The following is a 27,974-nucleotide window of genomic DNA, read 5'->3' as shown; positions in this document are numbered from 1 at the left end:
AAGCGCATCCAAAATGTTGTTCTACATTATAATAACTTTCATAATGTGTGCGATAATTATTTGGAGAAATGTCTACCTAGAGCACAATTGAATAATAATAATATTAATTATTATTTTTAATATTATTATGTTGTGTGTATGTATACACATACGGAAGTTAGCCTCAATGGGCATCTGGTGTCACACAGGCGCAGTCTTAGCAAGATTCATATGTACCATCGACTCCTTAAAAAAATATTACAAGAAAATTTAACGTTTTTTTTTACTGGAGTTTACGTGGAGAAGGAATCTTTCGAACCAAATAGGGGTGAATATTGCCTAAATATGTAGCATATTTACTTCCTGAACCAGGATGTACTAGCGAGGCAACAAAAACGTTCTCGACAATTTAAGCATTCGTAATCTACTCACTCATGCATCTGCTTATTTTTTCGTTATCATCAATAGCTTTTACCTTTTTAATGATGGACAATATACGTACAGCGAAAATGGAAACAGTAATTCTAGATAAGATTAAGAAAAAACTAGAACGCGATAAAAGAAGGGTTAAAAAAGTCCATACCTTGAACATCGATGGTATTATACAACTTCTGCATGCAGGTTACAGGGTAAGTATAGAAGATTGGATTCACATAAAATGTAAGAGAAATTAGCAAACATCGTCTCGGAACATTAATATTAATCGCTAAAGTTAGATCAGGACAATCTCGATCGCGTCGTCCAGATTCAACGTTAACAACACAAGTGTTTTAAGAGTCTTTTATATTCAAAGTGAGCTCTGTGACCCGAGATGCCTATCATAAAATATCTGTAAGAAGCGCTTCTAGGCATTTTCAGTAATTTCTCGGTGCATTTGCCCAATATGATGCCATACGACGGAGGAAAACTCCATCTTCGACGTAATTAATGCAAAGTATTGCCGCATTGTGCAGGCTGACGTGCAAAAACTCACGTGTAAGTACGCTTGCTAAATTGAGGACGCGGGAAGGGATCTTTGTTGGATCCTCAATCTCGCTTCCAAACAGCACGAACACAAGGAAAGTATCTTGTTGTCGCATGATGCGCACATTTTGCTTTCCGATACTTTTAGCTTTGTATTTTTTTTTGTATGCTACAAACGGGCATTTGAGCGTGCGCCGAAGCCAGCCCTGCTATTCACCTCATAATACTAGCGTACATGACTACATCTACACGGACGAGCGCGTGACCAAGTACAAAACAATAAAATAGACGTACGACCGCATAAAAAGCAACAGGCAACAAATTCCCCTTACTACAGGTTTCCACGGGCAACTCACACACCTGCGTAAAAGTCACGCGCTACATTTACCTCATGTTTCCGATCGTTTGCCGGGGATTGCGATAAGAACGAACTAATCAATCGTTTCAGTGAGACTTTGTAAAGACATCAGTTTTAGAGCGCACCTCTTAGGCGCCCATTTCAGCGTATAGCAGCGTCGCCGTCAGCGTAACTCCTCTAAATTTAGCGGTAAAATTGACGTCACATGAACGCAACACCGTTTCAGTTTCCCCGCTAAATTTAGCAGAGAATTGAATTGGTGTTGAAGGAACGTGACGTCAATCTTCCTGCTAAATCTAGCGGAGAAACTGAATTTGTTTATGGGTGACGTGACACAATGCCGCGCGACGCCATTTTTCCCGCTAAATGGACCTTTTCCATATACCGACGGCACCAGGCGGTGGCTGCGCGAACTAAAAAATCGAGGAAGTGACCTGCGCTACCAATCAATAATGGGAGCTACGTTACCAGTTGCTTCGCTCTCTGAGCAGCGTCGCGTGCCCAACGCAACGAGGTAGGCCTAGCGCGACTTTAAAGAAGGAAATCCGTAGCGTCCACCCAAACGTCGTGTTTTTCTTTCCGTCCACTTTCTTTTTTTGTGTAACACAATTATATATATGCTGCAATTACGTGTTCTACTCGTCGATTTACAGCCTCATTCCGAATTTCCTCGATTTTTTTGTGCCGACTTCCACCGCTTGGCATCGGGCGCTCGCGCGTGCGCAGAACGCTTCTCGGAAAAGGTCCATTAAGCGGGGAAACTGAATTGGTCTGGTTAAGTGGCGTCAAATTTCATGCTAAGTTCAGCAGAGAACTGTGAGAGGAGGAGAGGGCACGGAGGAGGAGGGTGGGAGAGGAGGAGGTGCAGGGGAAAGAGGAGGGGATGAAAGAATGGGGAGAGGTGGAGGAAAGGAGGAGGGGTAGGAGAAGATAAGGGAGGGTGGATACGGAGGAGGAGGGGCATAGCTTCCCCTCCCTATCGTCCCCTTCTCCTCAAGAGCTGCGTTCTAATTTCGCTTTACAGAGATTCGTAAACGCCTTTCTTTTTTTCTGACAGAAGTTTCCAATCAAAAGTGAAATATACGAGAGACATCGATCATTATTTTTGAAGCGTGTTTTTACTTTAACTTAGGTCAAGCCATCCTGTAGCCGCAGTGGTCTCAAACTTATTCGACTGTGAGTTCGGCAACGGTGCACGCCGACATCGTTTGTAACTTTATCGTCCTCTGTGCAGATAAAACCTCAAGTTTCCCACGCACGCAACGCATCGGACGGGCCTTCGTCATCGAGCGGGAGCGACTTCGTCTGCCGTGCGTCGCATCGCGACCAATCAAGGTCTTTGACATCAGCGCCGTCTGCAGCCACATCAACCTACAAAGGCGAACTTCGAAGGCCCAACTCATCCAGTTCGGCAGCGGTGCACGCCGACATCGTTTCTAACTTTATCGTCCTGTGTGCAGGTGAGAGTCCGACAGACGTCGGTGACAGTATCTGCCCGAAACTCTTTGTGTACTGCTGCCGAACACAGTATACGTATGTTCTGTGGGCATTATAGTGCCAACTCTGTTTCAGCCACTTTGCCGTCCGAAATGAGTAAAGACGTAAAAGAGTTTACTAAAGCCATAGATGAGCTTCGTAAGGAAATACGAGCTGAGCTTGGAGGACTCAATGAGAGTGTTAACTTCTGTAGTGGCACTTGTGATGATTTGAAGAAAATACCAGACGAAGTCAGGGAACTACGCAGGGAGATACAAAACCTAACACTGCAAAACAGGGAGTTGCAAACTGAAAACCGTCAGCTCACTAGCAAGGTGGAAGAGCTAGAACAGTATATGAGATCTAATAACTTGGAGATCAAAGGAGCCCCTGTAATGGGCAACCCAATCGACATCGTAAAGAAAATCGGTGAACTGGTGGGTGAACCTGTTGAGAACACAGATATTGACATTTGCCATCGGGTTCCCACTCAAAGAAATGAAAGAAACATCATAGCACGCTTTGTTCAGCCATCCAAGCGTAATGCGTTGCTCGAAAAATGCAAAAAAAAACGATTGACGACCTCAGATATTGAAGCACTGGGATTCGAAAATCCTACGTATGTAGACGAGCACCTGACGAGGCAGAATAAGCAGTTACTTGGGGCGGCAATCGCCCGCAAGTTCAAGACCAGATGTAAATTTGTCTGGACAGCGGGGGGCGGGGGGGGGGGGAGGGGGGGGGGAGTGTATGGAAAGAAAGATGATACGTCGGCTGTCATCAGAATCGCGAACCAAAGTGATATTCAAAAAATGGTCGCGTGATCGAACTGTCCCAATACAGTTCCGATAAGCGTTGCTCTTATCTCATGCCTTCCACTTTTACGGAAGGCTGTGTGTATTATGACGAGTCATCATTTAACCGAACATTTCAATATTTAGAAAAAAGGTCTGTTGGGACGCCGTCTGCTTTTGTGTGCAATCCGTTTTCCATAGACGTTGCTATGCCGACAATTATTGCGTTCATTCAGGCTTAGGAGTGCACAGAATCGAAACAGTATCTAAAAAATGCGGCGATGTCCTTGCCCATGCTTTGCGGTTTAAGTGAGGTAAGACAAAGCGAAAGCCTCCTGCACCATTCGTTGCTGACTAACGCGGCCGATATTGCAACCACAACGACATATTAGTTCCAAAGCGAGCGGCGCTCACTCACTGGAGCACCGCCATGTTTCTCCGCATCCCTACCGAGCCCAGTCACGTGATCTCAAAATCCCTCTCCTAGGTACTGCGGCTAACTTTAGCCGCGGTTAGTGCTTCGAGCAAACGGGCCCAGGAGTTCCTTTGAGGCTAAGCTTTACCCTATAAAGGGTCCGCGCCACTTCCGGTCGCCATGACGGGGGGGGGGGGGGGGGGGGGGGGGGGAGGAGGGGAGGGGGAGAAATGCTTCCGGTTTTCCTGTGTTTACCTTTTGTTTGGGTGGCTGCGTGTCGGCTCTTGGTTCACTAGCGAGCAATTCCGTGGGAGCTACGTTCTATAAAAATCCCAGTGTCGTGCTTTAAATTTGCCGATGTTTACCGGTCCGAAGTAAATGTCACAAGTGAATTCGTTATTTTGATTATCTCCAGATGAGGAACGACGCCACCGAGCCTGCGTGATCGAGGACGAGGGCATTGGTAGGCGGTGCTAGCCTACTTCGATGTGCTGCCGCCATATGGTACAACGAGGCAAACGCGAGAATGCGGCGCCAGCGCCGCTGCGCCTCCATCGACCGCGACGTTACTAAATGACTCAGCTGGGAAACTTACCCTTGAAACGCGGACCGCTCATGACCACCGAGACCAAACTAAATACGATAACAGCGCCACCCTTTAACGACGGGTGAAAACATGAAAGTTGATTTATATATCTACTGCAAAATGGCATGGCGAGATGGCACCTCCGGCCGCTCGCGCGACTCGACCTGGACCAATACGTGCAGCCACGTGGTTCCCGGAGTGGCCACTGCGGGAGAAATGGTGGCGTTGGGATCGCTTTTAGTTTGGTTCGTGAGTACGGTTCGGAGCCACTTTTTCAAAGCAGGCTTTATGGAAGTTTCCCAACTGAGCTGTTCAGGTAATGTTGACCGACAGTCTTCATCTGACGATGGGCGGATGGGCTATTAGTGCACGTACAAATGCAATGTGCATGTTGATCTGGGAAGGAAAGGTTGAATACCAAAGCAAGTAACTCAAAACACTAGAAAATTGTGCATTACAGAGACTCCCGTCGCACTAAGGGATGGGTAATAGAACCTTTCGGAAGATTATCAGCAAAAACCAAGACCAGGTTCGTGGACCCCTGCGGAGAAGCTCGGCACGTATCTTCGGCGCCTAAGGGAGGTAGGTGCCCACCGCCGATGCCTTGCCGTTCACGAAGTAGTTGAACGCGTCTAGGAATTTGGAGCTTTTAAGTCGCTCTGAGGTATAGGAACCAGGCTATTTGAATACGTGGTCCTACAGATGATCCCGGAATACCCTTGGCAGATTTGCCATTTCCTTGAGGAAAAAGTGCTCTTTCTTTTCACCCAAGGTCACAGAAAGGGATGTCTATCCCCTATGAGTAAATTTCAGGAGGTGCCGCAGTTAGTCCTCGGCTGGGAAACTGTAAAAGTGTAGGCTACTCCCTGAGGGTCCTAAAAACCTCCAGAAAAAATCCAACCGGAAGTAAACTACCCCCTGAGGACGTTCTGCCAATATTTGTTTTTGTTTTTGTTCGTTTCCATGGTTTTAACCATGGAAACGAATAAGACCGATTAAGCGATTAATTAATCAATTAAAGGGTGACAATTAGTCAGGCTAAAAGTTTAAATCAACGCCCATCGCTATTCTAAACACATATATCTTAAGTATTCACCTTATGGCCGCCGTTCAATGTTCTTAATATAATTAAACATCCTGATTAAAGGACTTATTTCTAGCAAAAGAAAAAGAAAACCAAACACTTCACTATATCCAAGACCACTCTTCTTTCACGTCTAAAACTATTGCGTAGAAAGTTCTCGGTTTAAGAGACCCGCGACCCGAAGATGCAATTCGACTATAAGAGAAGATAATCTGACTATAACGGAATGGATTCCACATGTGTCTTACTGTACTCCACACGGTAATACGAGTGCGTTCTCCTGCGGTGTAGGCCACGTCCCCAGTGAATTTTTCATGGGTAATTATTGTGTTTAAAGCTTTTCTACAATGTTAATTCTGATATCTATATACCTGATAATACTCCAGCATTTATGTCGATATTCTTAACAACATATGAAATGAACGACATAAAAGTGGTTACTGGCCAGGCATTGGCCATCCGGCTTGCACATGAAACGTGTATTGACGAATTTAGTGAACGATATGCATCACGTTTATTTTGGAAGAAGACGGAGACACGTGTTGCTCACACATTCACTGGCAGTACCTCTCAAAGCTTGTCGGCCTGTATAAGTGGTCGTGGTGCACCACCATCTCAGGACACAGTTGGTCGACGGACGAGCAACCTGCGTGACAAAATATCATGTTGCAAAAACCTCAAACTCCTTCTGGAAGAAAAAAAAAGATGTCCGAATGTTCAAAACCCTGAAGGTTGCACAAAACATGCAGGAGTAAGGGTGTTGTGTAAACTGAAGAAACTTGAAAAAATAATCTACGTACATATAAACACACCTTGGTTATGATCATTGTTTCCCACACTTACCTGAAAGCGGAACTTGGTAACCTTAGCATTTCAATCTAGATGAAACGCGAATATTTTGAGCCCTACCTAATTTTTCTTTTTATAGGCCAAAGCGCTGTTCGCAAACAAGCCCACAGAAGGTGTGGGAAACGCGCGTGTGCAGAAACCAAATTCGGGAAGAGAGAAGCGTCTGCGCATGCGCAGTACCGACAGCAGCGCCACCTCTGTGTTGTGACGTCAGTGAGTTGAGTCGGACCATGCATTTCATCCCTAGCCTTTAACGGCGCCCGTTGTATGCGCCTGTGTGGTAATTTTGAACTAATTTTGGTCTAAAAGCCGGGTTTTTAGTGCTACTCTTACGGAAAGGCAGCCACAACTTAAAACTTACCTTGAAAGTTTGTTCTGGAACAAAGTAAAAAGGTTTAGGTAGAATAACCCTACCGACGTGAATGGTTATCGTATACCAGACTGCAAATCATTGGCTTGTGAGCCTGTCAGCATGGGGTTCTTGTTTTCTCCCGTTTGTCGTCGTACTCATTCTGCTCAAGTCGAAAATGTGAGTGAGCGTTATATTGTCGCCAATAAAAATAATCCGAAAAAAGATAAGACTAAAATAACCGTTTAATTAAGGTAAAGTTTTGCCTACACACTAAAAAAAAAAAAAAAAACTGATGGGAGACGAGTGGGCGATTTCGTGAAGTAACCCGTTACTGTTGCTTTCATACACCCGGTAAGTTCCAGATTGTTCCGAGCGAGAATTAACGATGATAGCCGAGGAGCAGGAAATGTCCAGAAGAGTATATTTCACAAAAACCGTGTTGCGCAGGGTTCAGACCCTGCGTCTCTATTGAAGCTACGTGCATTGCCAACTCCGTCACGCACGCGGCATTACACCGCCATCTAAGAAACAGCGGCCCGCTGCTTATCTGAAGACAGGCGAAAATGAAAAGTTATGCTCTGCATAACAAAATGGCTCGACATTCTCGTACTCGTCACGATAACAGTTCCGTCGAGTTTTCGATTTTGGTCATCATTGACTTGAGAAGTTGGTGCTTGACGTTGTTCGCTGACATACTCGCCTCCGTTGTCGGTGTTGTTCACCGTCGTCGGCTATCTTCGTAGTTTGTCACCGTCGTCGTAGGCCGCCATCGGCCTACGACGATGGTGTCGCAGGCGTCGTCGTTATATTGATATTGTAGTGAGTGCGCAGGCGAGCTGGCATCAGAATGGCGTCGTCGTTGTTCGATTTCGCTTTCACAGCTCGCCATCTCTTAACCTGACTCATCGTGGTCGTTGGTCATCGTCGGTAATACTTGTCGTTTCAATCCATTTGCATTCGTAGTCCTCACAGAGCGTGTTGGTCGCCGTCTTTATATGAGTTTTGAGCGTGGGTAAACCCAGCACCTTCTCCACCAGAATGTTACGGATTAAAAATGGTAGACGAATGGAGAACGTAAAATTAACGCTTAATTCACTCTCTTTATTACTTATTTTATGCTTTCTAAACATAAGTCATCTATGCAATTCTTACGTAGCTGAAGACTACTTATAGGCAGTCTTAACAAGCAAGTATATTTTATTAACTTTTTTTTTGTAAAACACTTCTAAAGTTTTGACTGAAACTATTACTGTGGTTTATCTGTGTATGTCCAGTACCTAGGTTGTAGTAGCTTGTGCGCTATATTAAAATGTACGAGTGCAATGAAAGCAAAAAAGAATCGACTAGATGGGATTTGTTGTGTAACACAAAATAGTACCGCAGTCAATACGAGGAGAAAAGTGGCGAGTCCCTATCACCAAATCCACGCAAAAACATGATAGTCCCTGAGGCCTATTGACGTGCGCTCGTCATGTCCCGTTTTTTTTTTTCTGCGTTGCCTCCTATAGTCCCTGCTAGATTAAGAGACACAGCGTTTCGCGAGTCTTGGACATCTTATTATCGCTGCATTGACAATGAGATTGCGACATTTCCCGAGAAGAGCGCCGAAGTACGAACCGCGAAGCCAAAGTAGCTAACATACTAGGCCACTCTATGCGTTTTTTAAGCTGTGAATGATTATAGGCTGGATATTGTGATTCCTGTTTATGACAAGTTTTTAGACCCAATCCCGATTCCGAATGAGAAAAAAAAAAAACAGAAGGCAGAAGGCAGAAGAAATAGCTTACCCATGAGTGCCAGCGATCGATCCACCTCCTCTCTCAGTATCGCGAGCATCTTCCTCACACCGGCTTCACCCTGAGCACGAAAACAAATTTCGATTACGCTTGCATTTTGATTTGTTTCTATACGGAGTGTAAGTTCGCCTGCTTCTTGTGCAAAGGTTGGTGTTGCCTTAGAACGCCGTCCTCCGATTGCCTCCGATTGGAAGGATAGTGAATAGACCTCAAGGCAGCTAGCATTGAAGTCTACGCGCTACCCTTTCAGTCACAGTCAATCAGAGCTCGGAGTTATGCACGTCGATGCAACCATTGTGCAAGAAGCAGACGACCTTCCGCTCCACCTAATCAACTGCGAACAGGGAGTCACAAGCGATTCCTCGCCCTATCCAGTGCGCGCATGCGCGTGCAGCCTGAACGCAAGTGCAACTTTTGCTAACTTTTAACCATATGGGCTTGTCTATTATAGCAGAGACCTGGCCGGGACAGATGTTCTTGCAGTTATACATAGGGTGACTACAAAAAATCTGGCGCTGTAAAAAGAGCCGAAAAAATCGACCCCTGCACATATCAATTTTAAATTTTTATAGAATGTGCATATACGTGCCGGATTTGACCTGCGGCATATTCAGAGATTTTTGCCATCTTATGTTTTCGCCATCATTTAGCGGGTTACAGCAGCGCTCCTATAGAAGCGCACGTATTTAACATACAAGTATAGCAATAACAACGAAACATCACCATTGTAAGAATTTGCCAATTTTCTACTCCATTTTATAATATCCAACTATTTTTGTACCAAAATTTTAGATGACTTGTTAACCACAGGTTCCTTAGTCGAATAAACTTTTCGATGTCATGCCACTACGCATATTATCTATTGTAATGGGAGGGTACAGTTTGTTCTTGGTAATAAAAATTAGTTATGATTGAATAATAAATGTTATGGCAAATGATGTAGTGTATAACATGTGTTTCGCATCTGTAGAAAAACATATCTCGGAGGCACCTCACCCAAGACTCAGAGATACAGCCAAGCTGAAACGAGCAGAGTCTAAAAACACACACAAAAAAATACAAGATTTGCCCTTCGATAAATTAGATGAATTTATAATGTGCTGCGTACATTTTTCTTTCTCAAAATTATTTTCATTTGTTCCTGAGCCAAATTTTTAAAATAGCGTGGATTCGTTTTCGTTTAGACGTTTGCAATCCCTTCCAGTGTTCTGCTACTGACATTAATAAAATAGCAAACAAAAACAGCTGTTTCATATTATGATAATTTAAAATTATATAAAACAGTTTTCAAGATATTCTAGCTAATTATGTATTTATATGATTAAAACACAACGACTTTTATTGTAAAAAATTGTGCATTGCGATGAATAAACAATTTCAGAGAGTATGATTGTTCTTGTAAATTTAACATTCGCATGTACAAAGTAATATGTAGACGCATCTAAATGTTTACATTAAATTAAATATCCTAATAATCGTGCACACAACGAGCAAAAAAAAAAATGAAGAGCGCTTTGTAATATCCGACTTTATATCTAAATTTTCGAAGAGGACTGAGACCTAAGGTTTCGCAATATCACCGGCTTGAAATCGGTGGCCTTAAATGGTATATTTTGTCGCCAGTTGAGAACACGCTCGATCTCAAAACATACCCGAACATGGCGCGCGTGCCCGAATTCGAAATGACGAACGAATGCCTGAAAACCGTCGAAACATCTCCACTTCGAGTCAAGCTTTCTGAAAGATGGATCATTTAGAGGATTTTCCCCAGCAGTAGCTTGTAATTAAAAACCCTAAATTGTGTATTTCGTCACCACTTAAAAACTCGGCTGATCTCAGGACGTTCCTGGATGAGGCGCGGGCGCCCGAATTTGAAATAATGAATGAATGCGTGAAAATAATCGTACCATGTCCACTTCGAGACAGATTTACTGAAAAATGGCTCACTTCAGAGCTTTTTTCGTAGCAGCAGCTTATCGTTAAGGGCCCTAAAGTTTGTTCTTGGTCCGCGAGACCTCTCATTACAGTAGCAAAAGTTTCGCTTTAAAGTTCGCCATATGTGAAACCAACAAATAATTGCCCTGTCTCTATTCACCGCATCGGCGGGGGTGGGCCCCGTGAGCGTGATTTCACCGCTCAAAACAAACCATCGCTTGGTGAGTTGTTATGAACGAATACATGGGACTATATTTCGCTCCTAAAGAGTGAACGGTCAAAAATCGAACTTGGATTCTGAACGCCAGAAAAGAATTTATATACGAGGCCTAGACTTCACACTTACCACGACAGTAATTTACGGAAAATCGACTGTTTCTGAAATATTTGCTACTGCAACTACCGCTTCTCGAGACGTCTCCAGGTGCCTCGTGCCGACAAAAATCGCATGGCGAACGCGCACGGAATCACTGAAGCATGCAGGCCGTCTGCAACAGTTTCAATGGTTCGCATAATAACACAGTTTTCGTATCGCATTTATTGAAAACATGGCAGCTCTAAGAAAGCTGATTGTGTTTATAAGAACTAATTGTATTTGCGTGCGATACGAGATAGTGTTTGGCGAAAATCATCGCACGTATAGAGATATGCTGAAAATGCAGCGAAGAGAAGCCTTTAATCATCACACAAAAAATATATCCTGCTGATTCTTAAGTTTTTAGTGTGACCCTAAATAGCGAGTGAGCTTGATAATAAGATCGGGTAAGTTGTATATATATATATATATATATATATATATATATATATATATATATATATATATATATATATATATATATATATATATATATATATATATATATATATATATATATATATAGGGTGGTCCAAGTCACCAAGCTCGATCTAAAATGGACCGTAAAAATCGACGCCTGCACCTAGTAATCTACACTTTTTGTCAAAGGTCTATTTCACAGGTCGGTTTTTTCTTGTAAAATATCAAAGCGTAGCTCTCCTTCTGTAAAAAATAGGGCCAAGAAACTTGCCAGGGTCCACGGCGGGCAGCAACGCAGACGACAGGGGTCCAGTAGCGGGGTGTGTTTGGCGTTCGTATTGGTATATGGCGCTACTACCTTATCACGACGGCTCGCGAACACCGTGGTTTATTAAAATGAATATAATATTTTTTAAATGTTTCTTCGGTTAAAAAATAAATGCAAACAATAAAAGCAAGAGTTAAAGTAAAAAAACACGTCTGAATAACGCGGCGCTTTTGCTGCCAGCGGATTTCGTCAGCGTGTCATCTGCTATCCTTCGCTGGTCGGCTGCTCCTTCAGACGCTGCTCCCGACGCCATCTATCAATACGGACGCCAAAACACCCCGCTAAAGGACTTGGTCGTCTAGGTCGCTGCCCGCGGTAGACCCGGCCAAGTTTCTTGGCCCTATTTTTTTACAAAAAGAGAACTACGTGAGCTTTGTAGTTTTACAAGAAAAAACCGACCTGTGAAATACACCTTTGACGAAAAGTTTAGATGACTACGTGAAGGCGTAGATTTTTACTGTCCATTTTAGAGCGAGCCTGGTGACTTGAACCACCCTATATATATATATATATATATATATATATATATACACAATCTGTTAAGGAGAGTTCACTGTATCACACAAGTGTGCAGTGAAGGGAATTTTGTGCCGTCAGAACTCATCGAAACGTGTGCTGGCCTGCACTTCGACGTTAATACGCTGGACGTCGTCGTCGTACATAAATCCGCTTCAAGGTGTTTTTACCTTCTCAAATATCAGAGGAGCGAGATCCACGATCAACCGTTCGCGCGCTCGGGCCCCTCGAGCGTCGATCGAAGCTGTGCACGAACATTCTTCGCTTCCGAAATCCCACAGAAAGTAGACCCCGAGAATAGGGGGCATTCACTGGACGCCATATTTGAGGGCGATGTTTAGGGCGCATGCTCAAAACGAGTTTACATTATTAGCCTGCTCAGACCGGCAATCTTGATGGTGTGGAATGCACGTTTCAAAAGAACTGCGGAAGCTCGCCGTCAGCACGTGCTCGGCAACCACGCACACAAATATGGCCACCCAGTGAATACTCCCTATAGTCCGATCTCAACAGCCCGTTTGACAACGCCATCCCTGCCGCAGTGCATTGAGGGAACTTTAGTTCGGTTGAGCGTGCGACAACCTCGCTAGAGCACTGCGCGTGTAGAGCACGAGCCGGCACGAGAACCTTAGAACACTGTACTCCTGTGAACTAAGGTAATGTCGGCGTCACGCATGCGCCGAATGCTTAGTGAGATCGGTCTGCTGAAGTTTCGTCGCTCCTCTCCAACGTAACTTTATGCCGTCGCGTACTCACTCAGAAGGAACCAATTGAACCCGCGAAGCCATTCTGTCGTTTGCTAGCAAGGCAAAACCGGTCGTTAAACTTTATGACGGGTTTTTATCATCGCTTTATAGTTACGAGACTAGAAAACGTTTCCACGACTAGATGTGGAGAAGACACTAGGCTTACACAAAAGTATTTACTTTTTTATCAGGCGATTTCCAACCTCCCGTCGAGCCCCCATATGTTAGCTCATAACAACGGCCCTGGAAACGGTCTGTTTCAAGAGCAGCGCCAAGCTGTGACGTCATCATTTACGGGGCCAGTTCATACCACGAGGGCACCACAGTATTTTGTGCCCCAGTAGACTTCCGGTAATGTTTTTATTTGTTTTTAAGCAACGCACTCCGATTGGGTAACAAGATGTTCCTTCGAGGAGTTATCTCTAATACGTCTGTAAGAACCTGTGCTCATTGTAGAAAGTAGTAGAGCTAACACAAGGATGCAAAACGAAAAGAAGAAAACAAGAGTAAAACCGGAAGCGCGCAGACGTAGTCCCCGTAATTGCCGATTTAAAGCCTCTCCAAGTTTTAAAAGTAGCGCAAGGTTCGTCGATGCGCGAGGCACGTGGAACGTGCAGCCCTTGGGAGGATCATGGCGGCACAGCGCAGCACTGAGCTATTTTTCAGAATTGGCGCGCGGCACGGGTCTCGAGCATTTCCACAACAATGAATGGCGCCACTTACGCTGATTCGCGGCGAGAAGTGTGAGTATCGCCGCCTGGCGGAATGTTTTCACAGCCTAAAGTGAGGATACTTTAACATTATCTGCTGGTCCAAGCATGAGCAATACCATTCTATGAGCAATAAAAATCAAAGGGACCATGAAATGAACTTACAACTCCTGCCTCCTTATCTTTAATCTTCAACTCAAAACCGAAATGAAAAATCACGTACTCGTGACGTGCTAGGGCACCCACTGCGAGGCGTACAACCTTCCAACTGTGCGTTTTAAGAACACCGTGAAACTTGTCATTCGCAAAAGAAAGGTGCCGTCACGGAACTGGTTGGTCCACATACGCGAATCCAAATATTCGTCGACAAATTGATTGTTGACGAGCGCATACCTTCGCACGGTGGAATGCTTGTGTCCAAAGCGTGAGTAGAATTCGGCTGACGTGTTTGGGCACTATCGACGCATCACAGTGGAAAGGCGAGGAGCTTTCGATTGGAAGGTAATAAGAAATACTCCGCTATGTTTTCACATTTTTCGAACCGAAAGGCAGGCTTTTACCTTTATAGCTTCGTGTACTATTTTGTTTCTTTTGGGGCACTACACTATAATGCGGTTAGTAAATTTCCAATCTATTTCATGCCAAAATTCATTTCATGGTCATTTTAAAACATAACAGCGTGGGTGGCACGTGCACTACCCAGAGTTCGGGAAACAACAGCGCCCCTTGCGAGCTTCTCACCGCGAATGGCTGGCAATACCAAACTTATTTGTAAACAAACATCGGAAAATCGGAAATACAGTCGAGCTTGCTTGAGAATATCAGCCTATCGAAACCTTCGAGCTGTCACAATTGGAAACACTGACCTGGTTGCCTAAGTTGACGTCCAGTTTCAAGATTTAGGCAATATGCACTCATCCGTTCGTTGGATAGGTTATTACCTTTTCTAAAAGACATTCGTACTATTTCGCCAATTGCGCATGACCTTCAGAGTATTTTTGGCTGTTAATTAGACTCTGTTCATATTATTTTTTGTTTTTTGTTTGTTTTTGTTTTGAAGCTTGACATCATTTAAACATGCGTCTATGATATAAATATATTGCATTAAAACGTCCAATAAAAAAAGAAGTCAGGCCATTTTGCTTGAGATCGTAGCGAACTAAATGCTTCCCTGTTTCGCATCTCTTCAAAGCAGAAAAATTGCTAACTAGTCACAGTCAATTGCAGAGTTTTGCTCGTACAACAATTACTTATAAAACGTTAGTGTGTCTTTTCTAACTCTTATGTTGTATAACTTGTTTAAAGTCTCATATTGAACTTTATTTAAGGGCGTGACTCAATCTGCGGGTGGTTGTCTCACGTTGTACGCCAGCCCCCAGACGGCGGGACGTCCGACGAACACGGCCTTGGCGCCGAGTGCCAGTGCCTTGACCACGTCGGTGCCACGACGGACTCCGCCGTCCAGGTACACCTCGACACGGCCACGGACTGCACTCACGATCTCAGGGAGGATTTCAATCTGGAAACAAACGGCATGCAATAATAGTATTGATTACCCTTTTACCAAAAACAATATATCAAATATATCAATAGTAATTTTCTTTTGATGCTAAACGTTCACAGAATACTTTTTTTATGTAATGGTGATGGTAATCAAACCTTGACTGTCACATCATCGCCTTCCCAGACTCTAAAAAAAGGGGTATCACCTTACATCTTTTTGTCCCATATAATGCACCCCAAAACTTCAATTCGGCGTACAGCGAACTGTAATCTAACAGACGGACCCAAATATTACGAGGGGCTTGATAACGGTGCGAGATAACTTTTTAAATAGCTAAGATACGTATCAAAGACCACTGAAAGAATACACTGAGGTTTTGCAGTAGGGCCAAGAAAACCCCGATTTTTTTCGTAGTCAGTAACATGTACATTATCTATTTTAATAAATTGTACCACACGGCCATCAAGCCCCTCACTCGTGAAAGTTAGTACCGTCATATCGACGTCAGTGCGCTGTACGTTGAGCTAAAGTTTTGGGGTGTATTATATGGGACGAAGGGTGTAAGAATACACCTTGTTTTCTGAGAGTGCATGTTGTGCAGCAAGATGCTGAATATTCTTCTCTGAAGTTACACTTTACCTGTCATTGATATCATCTGTTACGTCCCTAGAAAGGCTTGCCGAACACCCTGAGTGCAAACCTTTTCGAAAGACCTGTTTTGCGATAAGCAGGTATGTGGATCAGTGACGCTACAATTCAAAACAACTGCATGAGAAGCCAAGCTTGATGTTTGGGTTCTCGAGTCAGCGCTTTTTTAAAAAATATATAAGAAAAACGATTTAATGTTGCACGAGTTTTTCGCCAAGCTATATACATCGCGTGCGCAACGTACTCATTACGGTTTATTTTTTTTTAGTTTTAAGTACATTGATATTGGGACGTTAATGTTAGAGGGCGTTCCAGTGGCCCATCATAACTGTATAACAAGCCTTATCGTAAATATGAAAATAAGAAAAGGCATTTTTTTAAATCGTTTTAGGTGGGGCTGTCCTCTTTCGTCATTACTTTTTTTATTGTACATTGAGCCGTTCTCTTTCAGCATAATTCTTATTAATCAGGTTCACAATATTTGCTTTAAACACATGCAAGTTTCGCATTTTGTCGTATGTCGACGGCATTGCTTTGTTTTTTCTTACTGAAACGGAGCGTGGGAATAGTGGCAGAAATTACGAAAACGTTTTGTTCGCAAACTAGATGTGCTGTAAATTGAGATAAGTTATCGTGCTCCTAGCACGGCGATTGCAAGTCGAAGCAGTACGTGTTCGAAAACAATAAATGGTCGTCTTTACCGACTCGCTACTTAGGGGAGTCATTGGAGCTTGGGGTCAACACATACATCGAGGAAATGCGTTCACTTTTGAGTCCTTGCATCCACCGTGACACCCCGTCCAACGAAAAAAGTTCGAGGACACCTATGCACTTTTTTAGAGTTGTGAATGCGAAAACATGAATGTCGTTCTTCCGCTCTTCTAGTTCGTCTACGGTATACTGTCGTGGACGACCACGTTTCGCACTGCCGAGGCTGCGGCCGCCGACGATACACATGCCTCAGGCCCCGTCATGTTCCTCGGCACCGAGAACGCCTGACACGAGAGCGGCCAAGCGCGCGCAATTGTGACCCGGCCGCCAATGGCGATCTAGGAGCCGCTTCGCTCAGCCAATGGGAGAACTGGGAATTTATTTCGTGTTTTTTCGCGGTTACAGACGCCGCAGGGCTCCGCTCCATTGGATAGTTAATGCGTCTGCATTGAAGGGTGCTCTCAAAATCTGTAAAGCAACGTTCGCTCTTCGCTTCCGCTACTAACTTTACCTTACCTAAGGAGCCCGGGGTAATCTGATGATAAACATTTCCGAGAGCAGCAATAGACTATATGCAGAAAACCCCAGCAACGTGGCGAACTTGGTGAGGAAATTAAAGTGGCAACTGCTGCCGTGAAGCTGCTTCAAGCAATCGTGAAAAGTGACGCTCTGGTCAGATCGAGAAGTACGGATTTATTCCAAACGTGATTGCAAAGCTGAAAAACGCGAGGCTCAGTTGGGAAACTTGGATTTAGTGGCCGAGAAGTCGGACTGCTCAGCGAAAAACAAATTTTGTAAGTCGCTAGGTAAGAACCCTGACATAGAGTGGGTGCATTCACCGAAAACTCCGAATGGCGTTTATGACTTGTATGCCAAACGAGCCCTCAGGGTTTTACCGCTTGTCTTTGTGGAAGAGGAGGGGTACGGGTGGGAGACTAACAAAGAAAAGTCAAAGCATAAACAAACTAACACTTGAGATGTTCCTGAACATTTCCTTTAACGCACAAGATTAGAATGGGTGTTCTGGTAATAAAACTCAGAATAAACTTTTCAACGCTAATAAACACTCTGAGCGTGCTCACAGGAGCGTAGGTTGTCCCGGAAAGCGTGCTGATGTTATGGCGCTTCCTGTCCCAATTTTGTCCCGATTTCACCACTAATTTTGTCCCGGAAATCCCAGCTCTATGAATAACTCAAACTGCGTGCTCGATCCAGAAAACTTAAAAACTGGCCTTGATTTCAACATTGATTGACCTAGTTTCTTCAATATAACAGTGCGCCCTGAAACGTATAATTGAAATGTAATTACTGAATGTTCGTTAATTAGTCATTTATTAGTTGCATTTTCACTTAAACATAGCGTCAACCTGACCGTATTACTCACTTACAGAGACCTCATTTGTGTAGCCTTCACGACTTTTTTTTTTTTTGTTGAAATCCGTATTCAATAAAAAAACAGTATGATGTCAAAAGAATTTGATCAAGAGGAACATGTGGAGCTTAAGCCCGAGTTCCAGAACCTTACCACCAAACTTACTGAAGAGTGTGTTTCAGCAAGCCAGGCTAGAATTTGGAATGTCCTAACTGCTGAAAGGCTCCAGAAAAAGATATAAAAACCAGATGGCAGTACACGGCATGTATCGCAGAGCACTTATATCGCAGACTAGCTGGTTATGGTCGAACATATCTTGAGACAAAACCCAGAGACTGGGAAAAAACGTATTGTCCATCGCTTTCTTTATCTCGGAGTTTCGTCATAACATATGTTAAATAAGCAATCGAGCGTCTAGAGGACGCAGTCCTAGAATTCAAATAAGACAAATAAACTTTTATGAAGCTCAAGTGAAATATTTCGGCCATGCACTAGAAGCGGAAAGACTGTAGCCCTGGAATATCGGAAAAGGTAAAAGTCATCATAAAACCTCAGGCGGGTACGAAAGCACCCATGTCCCATTATCTTTTACAAGCGTATGGTTTAGATTACCTTTCTTATCATGTTGGGCTACCGAATCACTGGTATTTTGAAATATATATGGTATCAAAAAAGGAGAGCGTTTCTTAAAGAGACAAAAGCGTTTGACAACAGCTAAACACTTTATTTTCTTAAAGAGGGATATTATTCTTTGTTATGGTGCACCTTATGAATTTGAAAATATCTGCTCTTATTAAAATTCAAAGGGATAGAATTATCCCAGAACTTCCGCTTGCAAAATTCACAGCCAGTCCTACAAGAAAGTCAGGCATTAGCTTTCGGTGTGACTAAGACTCATCACTACCTCTCGGGCAATAAACTGAGGATGAACTTCCCCTTAGCCCACTAAGGACGAGCAGCTACGTTTTCAACGTATAAGTACTAGTTGGTCTATTAGTCAGGCTTGAGAACTTGTGACGCTGAAGCATCGGGTCGCTTAACATTGTACCTGGATGACCCACCAGGTGTAGAGATCAACCAATCTCTTCATGTTAAAAGGGCGTAATCTTACGTGGTCTCTGGTATAGACTACGCGCAACATACAGAAGCCGTCTCAATAGTATTACAAGTTACGCGTGCACTCTGTTTCGCTACCGACCTATCACTCAGGGCCGTTTCGAACCAAGTCTTCTGCTGATGGGAACAAGAGGAATCACTCTAGAAATGGTGTAAAACCTGGGTCTCAAGTTGGAGCGCTGAGGTCATCCAAAATTTTACCGGCACGTTTGTCACGGCTTTCTTAAAAAGTGTTTTAAAAAAAAACGCTTCGTAAATAACGCACCGTTGCTGCAACTCCGTCCAGCAGCCAGCCACCGTGGTTTGAGACAATTATCGCTGAAACTCCGTGGCTGATGGCTTTCTCCGCATCATCGGCTGGAGAAGATGGGGAAAAAGGTAATGTAGTGATTGCGCAGGCGAGCTGGTGGATGTTAACCATTTTGTTCTTAGCCCGAGACTGAGGCAGGAAAAGAGGAAAGTTTCAAAGTAGAAGAAAAATGAACAGTCTACTTTGAAACTTTCCTCTTTTCCTGCCTCAGTCTCGGGCTAAGAACAAAATGGGAAAAAGGTGTCACCAATAATCGTAGTATTAGTCTAGCGAAAGTTAACCACCGGCTTATGGTACTCAGATTACGTCTGCTAAGTACTTCTCACCCAACGACAAAAAGTGGCTCAAGATCAGCATCAACATAATCACGTAGTACGTTATAGTGTGCTTCTCGCACCTCCGGAAACTTTTTTGGTCGTCACTGGTATGCCTCAAAATTGATTCAACACATTATTATACAAATTCGAACTACTGGTAACCTAAATGTAAAGGAACAAGAGTTCCTTTTTGTGGGGAAGCTGTAGAATTTACAAATTTCGTCTCCGAGGCTGAGAGGCCCCACTGGCAACATTAAAACGTCACGTTTTATTTCGCAATACAGAGACACTACAGCTTGTTCCCGCGAGTTACAAGAAGTTTGTTTATGTAATGTAAATGCAGAAAAAGCTCACGCCAAAACTTGGGTTTTTAGGCTGACTGCTCGACTTGCAAGCTATACAATATACGTATACAACACCTCTATAGAAAAGGGAGGGGGTGGGGGAGCATTTCATTGTTGGGTTTGGCATCACCCTCTTTTGGAGTTTTTTTTTAATAGCTATTTAAATTTATTAATGATATAGAAAAAGTAGGGAAGAGTATATGCTGGTTTATTCCAAAATGTGTTCAGTTTGGGTATCTCAGATAACCGCCGGAGATTCCCTTGAAGGGGTCGTGAAACAATGTTGGGTTGGATTATTCCTCACTTTACTCAAGCTTACCGGCCCAAATGATTTTCAGATACACTCAAACGCAACGCCGATGAACAAGAAGCTTCATTGTCAATGAGTAATTTCAGGGATTAAAGCGGACGTTTTCTTTCAGTTTCTCCTTCGGATAACTTGATGACAAAGTTCCGGGAATTACATAGTTGGCGTTGTAGACAATGCGAGCCTCAGGATATCGTCATGAAGCTTTGTGAGCCTCACGTTGGCAATATTTTGATGCGGCTTATATAGTGTACACGAGCACTACGTGAGAATGCGATTCTGTCACCTGAAATTCAATGATGAAAATCACTATGGGCACGAGCCACTACCGAATGCACGTTTTTCAGTAATGGCTCGTGCCCTATCGTTGCAATGGCGGGAAATAGGGGAACTTTATCAATAGGGAGCTTTATAACAGAGTGATCCCACGCTTCGGTTCACCCAAAGAGCTTGGGGCACTGCACTGCGCACGCGCAATACGACGCCTCAAGTTCTCTGGGGGACCAACAGCTTTTGGGATCCCCTATTTTAAAACTCTCTATTGTGTGGAACGTAGTGCGTTCCCTGCGCATCACTCCATCATGTGACTATGATAAACATTGTCGGCCTATACGAGTCAGCGCCAGATCACGTGGCTTCTTGTTCAGGCTTCGAGTTGAACTGGTGAAGTGCCTACCGGTGGGAGCTGAGCGAGTTGGTTCACATCCTTGGGTGGTGCCAGCTGCACACTTATAAACACACAAATAGAAAACCGCTGGATTATCATTTATATTGAAGTCTTCTTTTTCCTTCACTACTATCAGTATTTAGTGGAGAAGGAAAGTTTCAATCCAGTGCGTAAATAAGGAATAAGAGCGCTTCAATTTAGCGTGTAGATAAGGAATAAGAACGCTTCAAACCAGGTTGTAAATACTGACAGTAGGGAAGGAATAAAAAGGCCTCAATACAGTGACGTCACTACGGTCAGCGGCACCCGAGCCGGTACCCGCCGCGACAGCCCCCCTCCAATCTTCTAGCCCACACGTTGCCCGCCGAAACACACCCCGCCCCCACCTTTCATGGCCCGCCGCGACACCCTCCCCCCCCCCCCCCCCCCAGCCCCCCAGCTTGTCGCCAGGCACAAACCCCCTCCCCCGTTTCACTACGCAGCTGCACCCCCCTCCGTGCTGCACTCGGGCTTTCCGCCCCCCCCCCCCCTCTCCCCTTCGTGATGCCACAGCTTTAATATAGTTGATAGTGCAGCGGCTGCTTATTTGTGTGTCTGTAATTCTTCAACTGGCACCACCCAAGGGGTGCCGTTGCTCGTTTTTCTCAACTTTTGGATGACACTATTATTCCGTGGAAAAAGGAGACTACCCGCGCTTCATACGTTATGAATGTCGAGGAATAATACAAAGTTATATTCATTGAAGGCACAAGATGTGTTGCATTGCCACTTAAATCGGTAGCTCAGGAACACAATAGTTTTCAGTAATAACGCAGTAGGAGCGAGATTTTCAAGCTTGTGCGCACCGGTGGTGATTCCCTTGAGGATCACGGGTAACTTGGTGATGCTCCTCAACCAACTGACGTCATCCCAGGTCTGCGAAGGGTCGACCAGTCCTTGCTTTCTGATGAGCGGCGAGTTGGGTACGGTGTATCCGTCTTCCAAGATTCCTTCAAAGTTGGCAAACCTGGATTTTGAATCACCCCGCAAAACACTTTCCTCGACTGCGGATGAGTTCTTCGTGACACACTTTTAGTCCAAAGACGCTCTAAATAACAGCAAGCGTAGGTGTAGGTATATCTAAAAGATTAATCCGGCCATGTTAAGGACATTTGGAATTATTCCTCTCCAGATCTATTTTTATTTACTTGCTCTCTCATACGTTCCGAATATTCTTAGTTCATTTTCCTGCAGAAAACAAAAATCCCGACGAACGATTCGCAACTTTTACGACCTATATAGGGGCGCACTAGTGCTTATCAAAATGACTGTCATCTTGATGATCGTCTTAGAACTGCAGCACGAGGCTGGGCCTGCGACACTTAAGTAATTCTGGTTTCGCTAAATACGAGAAGTATTAGAGCCTCAATTTATTTTTTCACGTCAGAAAGGTCTAGGCAAGGAGGTAGAGAAAGCGATTCTCACACCGCGGTACCACCATCGCTGAAAGTTGCGAATAGAAATATCCAAGCAAATAACGAAGCTCGAAATGCAATAAAAAAAAAAATGTCCGATATGCACAGGGACAACCAGCGTGACATTTCTCTTTTCCGTTGTCCCTATGCTCATTGCAATTTTAGATCTAATCGTAATCTGTGCTTCGTCAGTCATTGGGATCCTTCTGACTCACTGAAGAATAACATACTATAGAAACATTAAAGAGAAAAAACACAACAACGCCCTTTTGTAAGTCTCCATTTTTCTTGTTTCTTTTTTTTTTAATTTTGAGTATCTTTTTGTTTTATCATGCACCAGATTGCTTCTGCACTAGGCAGCCGGCAACTGCCAGGCGGCGCCAACAGGGTGAGAGCGCACGGTTTTACACTATCTCGTTGTAACTTGGCAAACGGCGAACGATAAGCCCCACATTGCGTGCCGAATGCTTCGAAATGCGCGACGTATACGAGCGCAACGCACACATCTTGGAGCATGACGCAGCGAAAAGTCTGATACTTTTTCGGAGTTAAGGCGCGCTCCGGTGATACGCAGTCACGTTCCGATTAGCCTGCCAGGGCCGTAGCTTTCGCTCTACTGGCACGTTACGCGATCACGGCTTACTGGGATACCCAGTATTTCTTGCTTCAGACACTAGGCTCAGGGACGCCACCAGAGTAATAGCTCACGTTTGAACAATGCAGCCGCCACTCCCAGGGGTACCCAATATTTCTTGCTTCAGTCGCTAGATGGCGCCAAACCAAACAGCATTGCAGGTTGCCTCTAACTCTCATTTCAAGTTCTAAACCTTTGACAGCTGGACTCAACTTGTAGCGCTTCATTTTTGGCGGAGACTGAGCGTTATAGGCGACGCGAATTTATATTTTGCGGTGAAAGAGACACCAATAAAGTTTCTATCGCCCTCCCCCCCCCCCCCCCCCCCCCCTTCTTTTACTACTTTCCCGCATCTTTTGCAAAAAGTAAATTAGGTACAGTTGTGTTACAGCGGTCGTATTTTTATACAGCATCACAAAAGGTGTAAGTTGTAAGCACACAAATCTGTTTTAGTGAGCACAGCGCCGTACTAAAGATCGTACACCTTCTTTCTTGTAATCCAAAACGCTGTTTCCAAACAAATCAGCGTTTTTCCATATCATGTGTGGGCACTGCACGTTTGCAGAAATCAAGTTCGACTGATGTGAAGTGAACGCGCCTGCGCCACGCCAACAGTAGCGCAACCGCAGCAGCGTGACGTCATTGTAGCGCGTTGGTGTATAGACCTTTTCCGCTTACTCTCGCCCCCGATTGTCACGTAGGCATATCCCGTATGGGCGACGAAAAAGTATCAAAACTTTTCAACCTGCAAATAGTAAAAAAAATAGGAGGGAAGGCAAAACGAGAATGTGTGACGGTTACGTTTATGTCCTAAATACCTTCTATCGGCGCGGCGACGGCAAAACAATGTTTTCGCCCATACTGGAAGTGACGACAATTCAAGATCGCGGCGCCCTTGCGAAAAAGGTCTATAGACCATTCCATTTAGCGCTCTCTGGGCGGCACGATTTTGTTCGGCAGCAGCGCCCCCTCGATACATCCGGGAAATTCAGCGGGTTCGGCGGGGCAAAAACGAGAGAGAGGGCACGCGCCCGACTCCGCTAGCAGACGACAAACCGGGAGGTTGCCATTCTCCATCTTTGGGCTGTACCGGCAGGCTGTACGGAACGTCGAACTCTCACTCGTGGCTGCTGTTGCGGTAGAGCCAAGAAAACTTCGATTATTTTTTTTTTTTTTGTAGTCAGAAACACGTACATTACCTATTTTAATAAGTTGTACTACACGGCTATCAAGCTTCTCGTAACATTTAAGGCCGTCTGCACGACTGCAGGCGCTGTACGTCGAATTGAAGTTTTGGGGTGTATTATATGGGACGAAGGGTGTAAGAATACACCCTTTTTTCTGAGAGTATAGTCCAAAATCAGCCTATAGCTCTCTGTTGTTCTATTCCGGCAAATGATCAACTAGCATATCCTTTTTCCGTTACTTAAATATCAGTTGAGTCAGCCGGCAGTACTACCCTCAACTATTGCGTGTATTGCGGCAGGAGAGCACGTTTTTATTTAATATTTCAGACTTTCACTCATGGTCGCTAAAGGCCTACACCAGTACGAACTTTGTATATAAGTGCAGCAACCGGATTTACATTTCGCCGGGTAGGCCGGCCATTCTGACACAGTTTTCCCAATGTTTTTTATTTGCACGCAGGTAACAGCGCAATTGGACCCTGTTAGTCTTTTCTATCTGGCACAGTATTACACGATAACTGTCATACCAAAGTTTGCGCATCTGCGCTTCAAATTTCCAAAATGACGCGATTTTAAACAGAGTTTGTACGCTAGCCGGGTGCTAGGCACAGCCCACTCGGCGGAGCGGAAGACATGTGGGTGAGAGGGGGAGGACATTTTTTTTCTTTATTACCCTTTCTGCTATGACCCTAATTGAACGGTCTATAGGTTATTACAGCTCCCGTAGTGCTTGGCTTGAGACACAAACAGACCGATGTCAAGACACCTTTTCTGCACGCAAGGCTTGATTCGGTGCCACCCATTGATCGGTACATGTACCGAATTTCGAAGAGCTGATTTTTATGTAATCTCTCGTAGCAGAACCGAGAACTCCATAGCCTCAATACCCACTGCTGCCCGTTTCGATTTGATGAGCATCGTTCCGGCACGCGGTCGTGTACCACTCTCTGCGCAGTGTAGGTAAAAGACACCAAACAAGCAGCAGTACCCTACCGGCAAAACTTTATTTCTTCTTCAGCATAGACACCAGACGCACATTAGGGAGGGCTCACTACTTTTGCCCTGTCTAAACAAGAACATAATACAATACCTGTTTGTCCTTAAATATAAACTGGCCGTTATCAAGACGCCTTTCTGCTTTGAACGCTTTCCTTGATGTGAGCCCTTCATTTGGGCATATCCCGATTTTCGAAAACCTGAATGAACGCACCTGATTTCTTTCGGCATGCTGCAACCCTTCTTCCGTCTGGCGACATGATTTCCAGTCACTGTCATGTCCGCGGTGAGCACGATCGCTCGGCAGCCGGCCCCTTCGGCGCGGCTAACGAGGTTCCTTGTAAGGTCTCGGTTTCTGAAGATCTGCACCTGGAACCAGCAAATGCCCTCTGGTGCTGCCTGCTTCACATCTTCGATGCTGGTGCTGCTGTGGGTGCTCAGTATCATCAAGGATCTCTCAGCCTGGCTCCCTAAAGCAGTAAAATAAGACATTATCACCTTGATCCTACGTATAAAAGTCCGAATCATGAAGAAGGGAGACTTGAGATGCTGTTAGCTCGACGCATGCTATTTTTTATTGCAATTTAGTTATTAGTAGTCATGTGACTTCAACCCAGCGATTACGTCACAAGACGACAGTTACTTAACGGTGTCATGTGACACTGTGACATTCACTTACGTGATCTCGAGGCAATCTATGATCACTATGTCACGCGACCCTGTGACATCAAGGTGCGCGGTTGGGCACCGCGACGTCAAGTTGCGTGGCCATGTGACACTGTGAGGTCACGGTATCACGTGTCAGTGACGTAGAGTGACACAGTCACGTCCACCGCGAAGTCAATCACATGACCATGTGACCCGTATAGGCACGAGCCACGTGATAAGATGTCCCACGTCATTGTCGCACGCCATATTATTATGTTCTTATTACATATCTTTGTGACAATCAGGACTTAGAAACCAGCCCATAAATGTTAATGAACTGTTTTAACAATATGAGCAGAAAACTATAGTTGGTTGTATTTACAATATGTGACGTGTGCTAAGCTAACGCAGGTATGCGATATACAAGATTTCTGTAAATGAGGGTTTACGTCTAAAAAAACTGAATGCATGACTCCTTTTCCAGTTCGGAACGACAAGATCTGTGACTTGCACGGTAGAACGGGATAGCCCAAAGAATAAGAATGGACCTTTTCCACATACCGACGGCACCAGGCGGTGGCTGCACGAACTAAAAATCGAGGAAGTGACCTACCTGCGCTACCAATCGATACCGGGAACTGCTCTACCAGTTTCTTCGCTCTCCGAGCTGCGTCGCGTGCCCAACGCGAGCTTAAAGGTGGGCATTCGTGGCGTCCACCCAATCGTTGCGTTTTTCCTTCCGTCCACTTTCTTTTTTTGTGTAACCCAATTATATATATGCTGTAATTACCTGCTCTACTCGCTTATCCACAGGCTCATTCCGATTTTCCTCGATCTTTCGTTCCGACTTCCACCGCTTGGCATCAGGCGCTCGCGCGTGCGCAGAACGCTTCTCGGAAAAGGTCCATTGTTTTGTGTTTTCTTGTCTTTCTGGAAGTTAAATGTGTTTCCGGCGAAATTTGAGAATTCGGGAGAGAAAGGATCGACTTTCATATTTTAAACAAAAATATAGTTTGCAATTATATTTTCTTTCATAAATTCTAATATTCTAAAACTTTCTGCCCCTTTTCCTTTTCTTTTTTTTATTTGCCCGCTGAACTGTTTGGGCATAATATTTAAAAATCAAAAATATACTTTATGTTGTAGCTCCAGGTGCTGTTATCCTGATATAAAGTATGAACTAGTTTTATGTTAATTTATATATTAGTATCGTACACCTCGTTCGTTATGTTGCAACAATTATGTTGGAACGTGAGGCTTGGGATGCAATTATACAGGGTGTTTTTTTTTTCTACTTACACATTTGATTAAAAAAAACCATGAAAGCTACACTAATGCGGTTTGTGCAGGTAGGTTATACGGTCAGGCGGACACTATATGGGTTGCTAACCTTTGCGATGAGTCGGTTAATTAAACAAAATTCGTCAATTAACTTTTCAATTAGTGGAAATAAACATATGGTTTCAATTAGAAACTTGTAGAGCATCATCGAAAACCTCTAAATCAACTATTTTTGGAAGGATATAACGCCGGGGAAGCATTTTACGGCGTTCTGCAAAAGCGTTCCATTTGGACGTGTTTCTAGATTTTGGTTTCTTATCGGAGCGCATCACCGCGCCCGCGGTCCTGCTCCCCAGTGGCTGAGACGCGCAACACACGTGCGTACTTACCTCCATTCTACGAGGGAGGTGAGGAGATGGCTTCGCGCCGCGACCGCCGTGGAGCAGGATCGCGGGCGCGTAGATGCGCTCCGATAAGAAACCGAAATCTAGAAACGCGTCCAAATGGAGCGTTTTTACAGAACGCCGTAAAATACTGCCCCGGCGTTATATCCTGCTAAAAATAGTTGATTTGTGGGTTTTCGATGATGCTCAGCAAGTGTCTAATTGAAACCATAGGTTTATTTTCAGTATTTAAAAAGTTAATTAACGAATTTTAATTAATTAGCCTACTTATCGCAAAGATTAGCTACCCACATAATGTCCGCCTGGCCGTATAACCCACCTGCACAAACCGCATTACTGTAGCTTTCACGGTTTTTGTAACAAATGTGTAAGAATATATATATATATATATATATATATGTGTGTGTGTGTG

General features: G+C 44.3%; 1 protein-coding gene across 1 annotated transcript; it reads right to left on the bottom strand.

The window, feature by feature from the left end:
- Window positions 1-6,209: 6,209 nt before the first annotated feature.
- Window positions 6,210-25,721, bottom strand: LOC8029043 (hydroxyacid oxidase 1). The gene is made up of 6 exons (XM_029981297.4): window positions 25,444-25,721; window positions 21,804-21,964; window positions 19,279-19,370; window positions 15,023-15,181; window positions 8,644-8,713; window positions 6,210-6,301 (listed from the first exon to the last, which is right to left on the bottom strand). Exons 1-6 carry the CDS (start codon window positions 25,719-25,721, stop codon window positions 6,210-6,212), a joined length of 852 nt encoding a protein of 283 aa, XP_029837157.4.
- Between the last annotated feature and the right edge of the window lie 2,253 nt (window positions 25,722-27,974).

The sequence above is a fragment of the Ixodes scapularis genome, unplaced genomic scaffold, assembly GCF_016920785.2.
Source record: "Ixodes scapularis isolate PalLabHiFi unplaced genomic scaffold, ASM1692078v2 ptg001037l_1___fragment_2___debris__unscaffolded, whole genome shotgun sequence".
Taxonomy (NCBI): domain Eukaryota; kingdom Metazoa; phylum Arthropoda; class Arachnida; order Ixodida; family Ixodidae; genus Ixodes; species Ixodes scapularis.
This window is presented reverse-complemented; position numbering and strand designations above follow the sequence as displayed.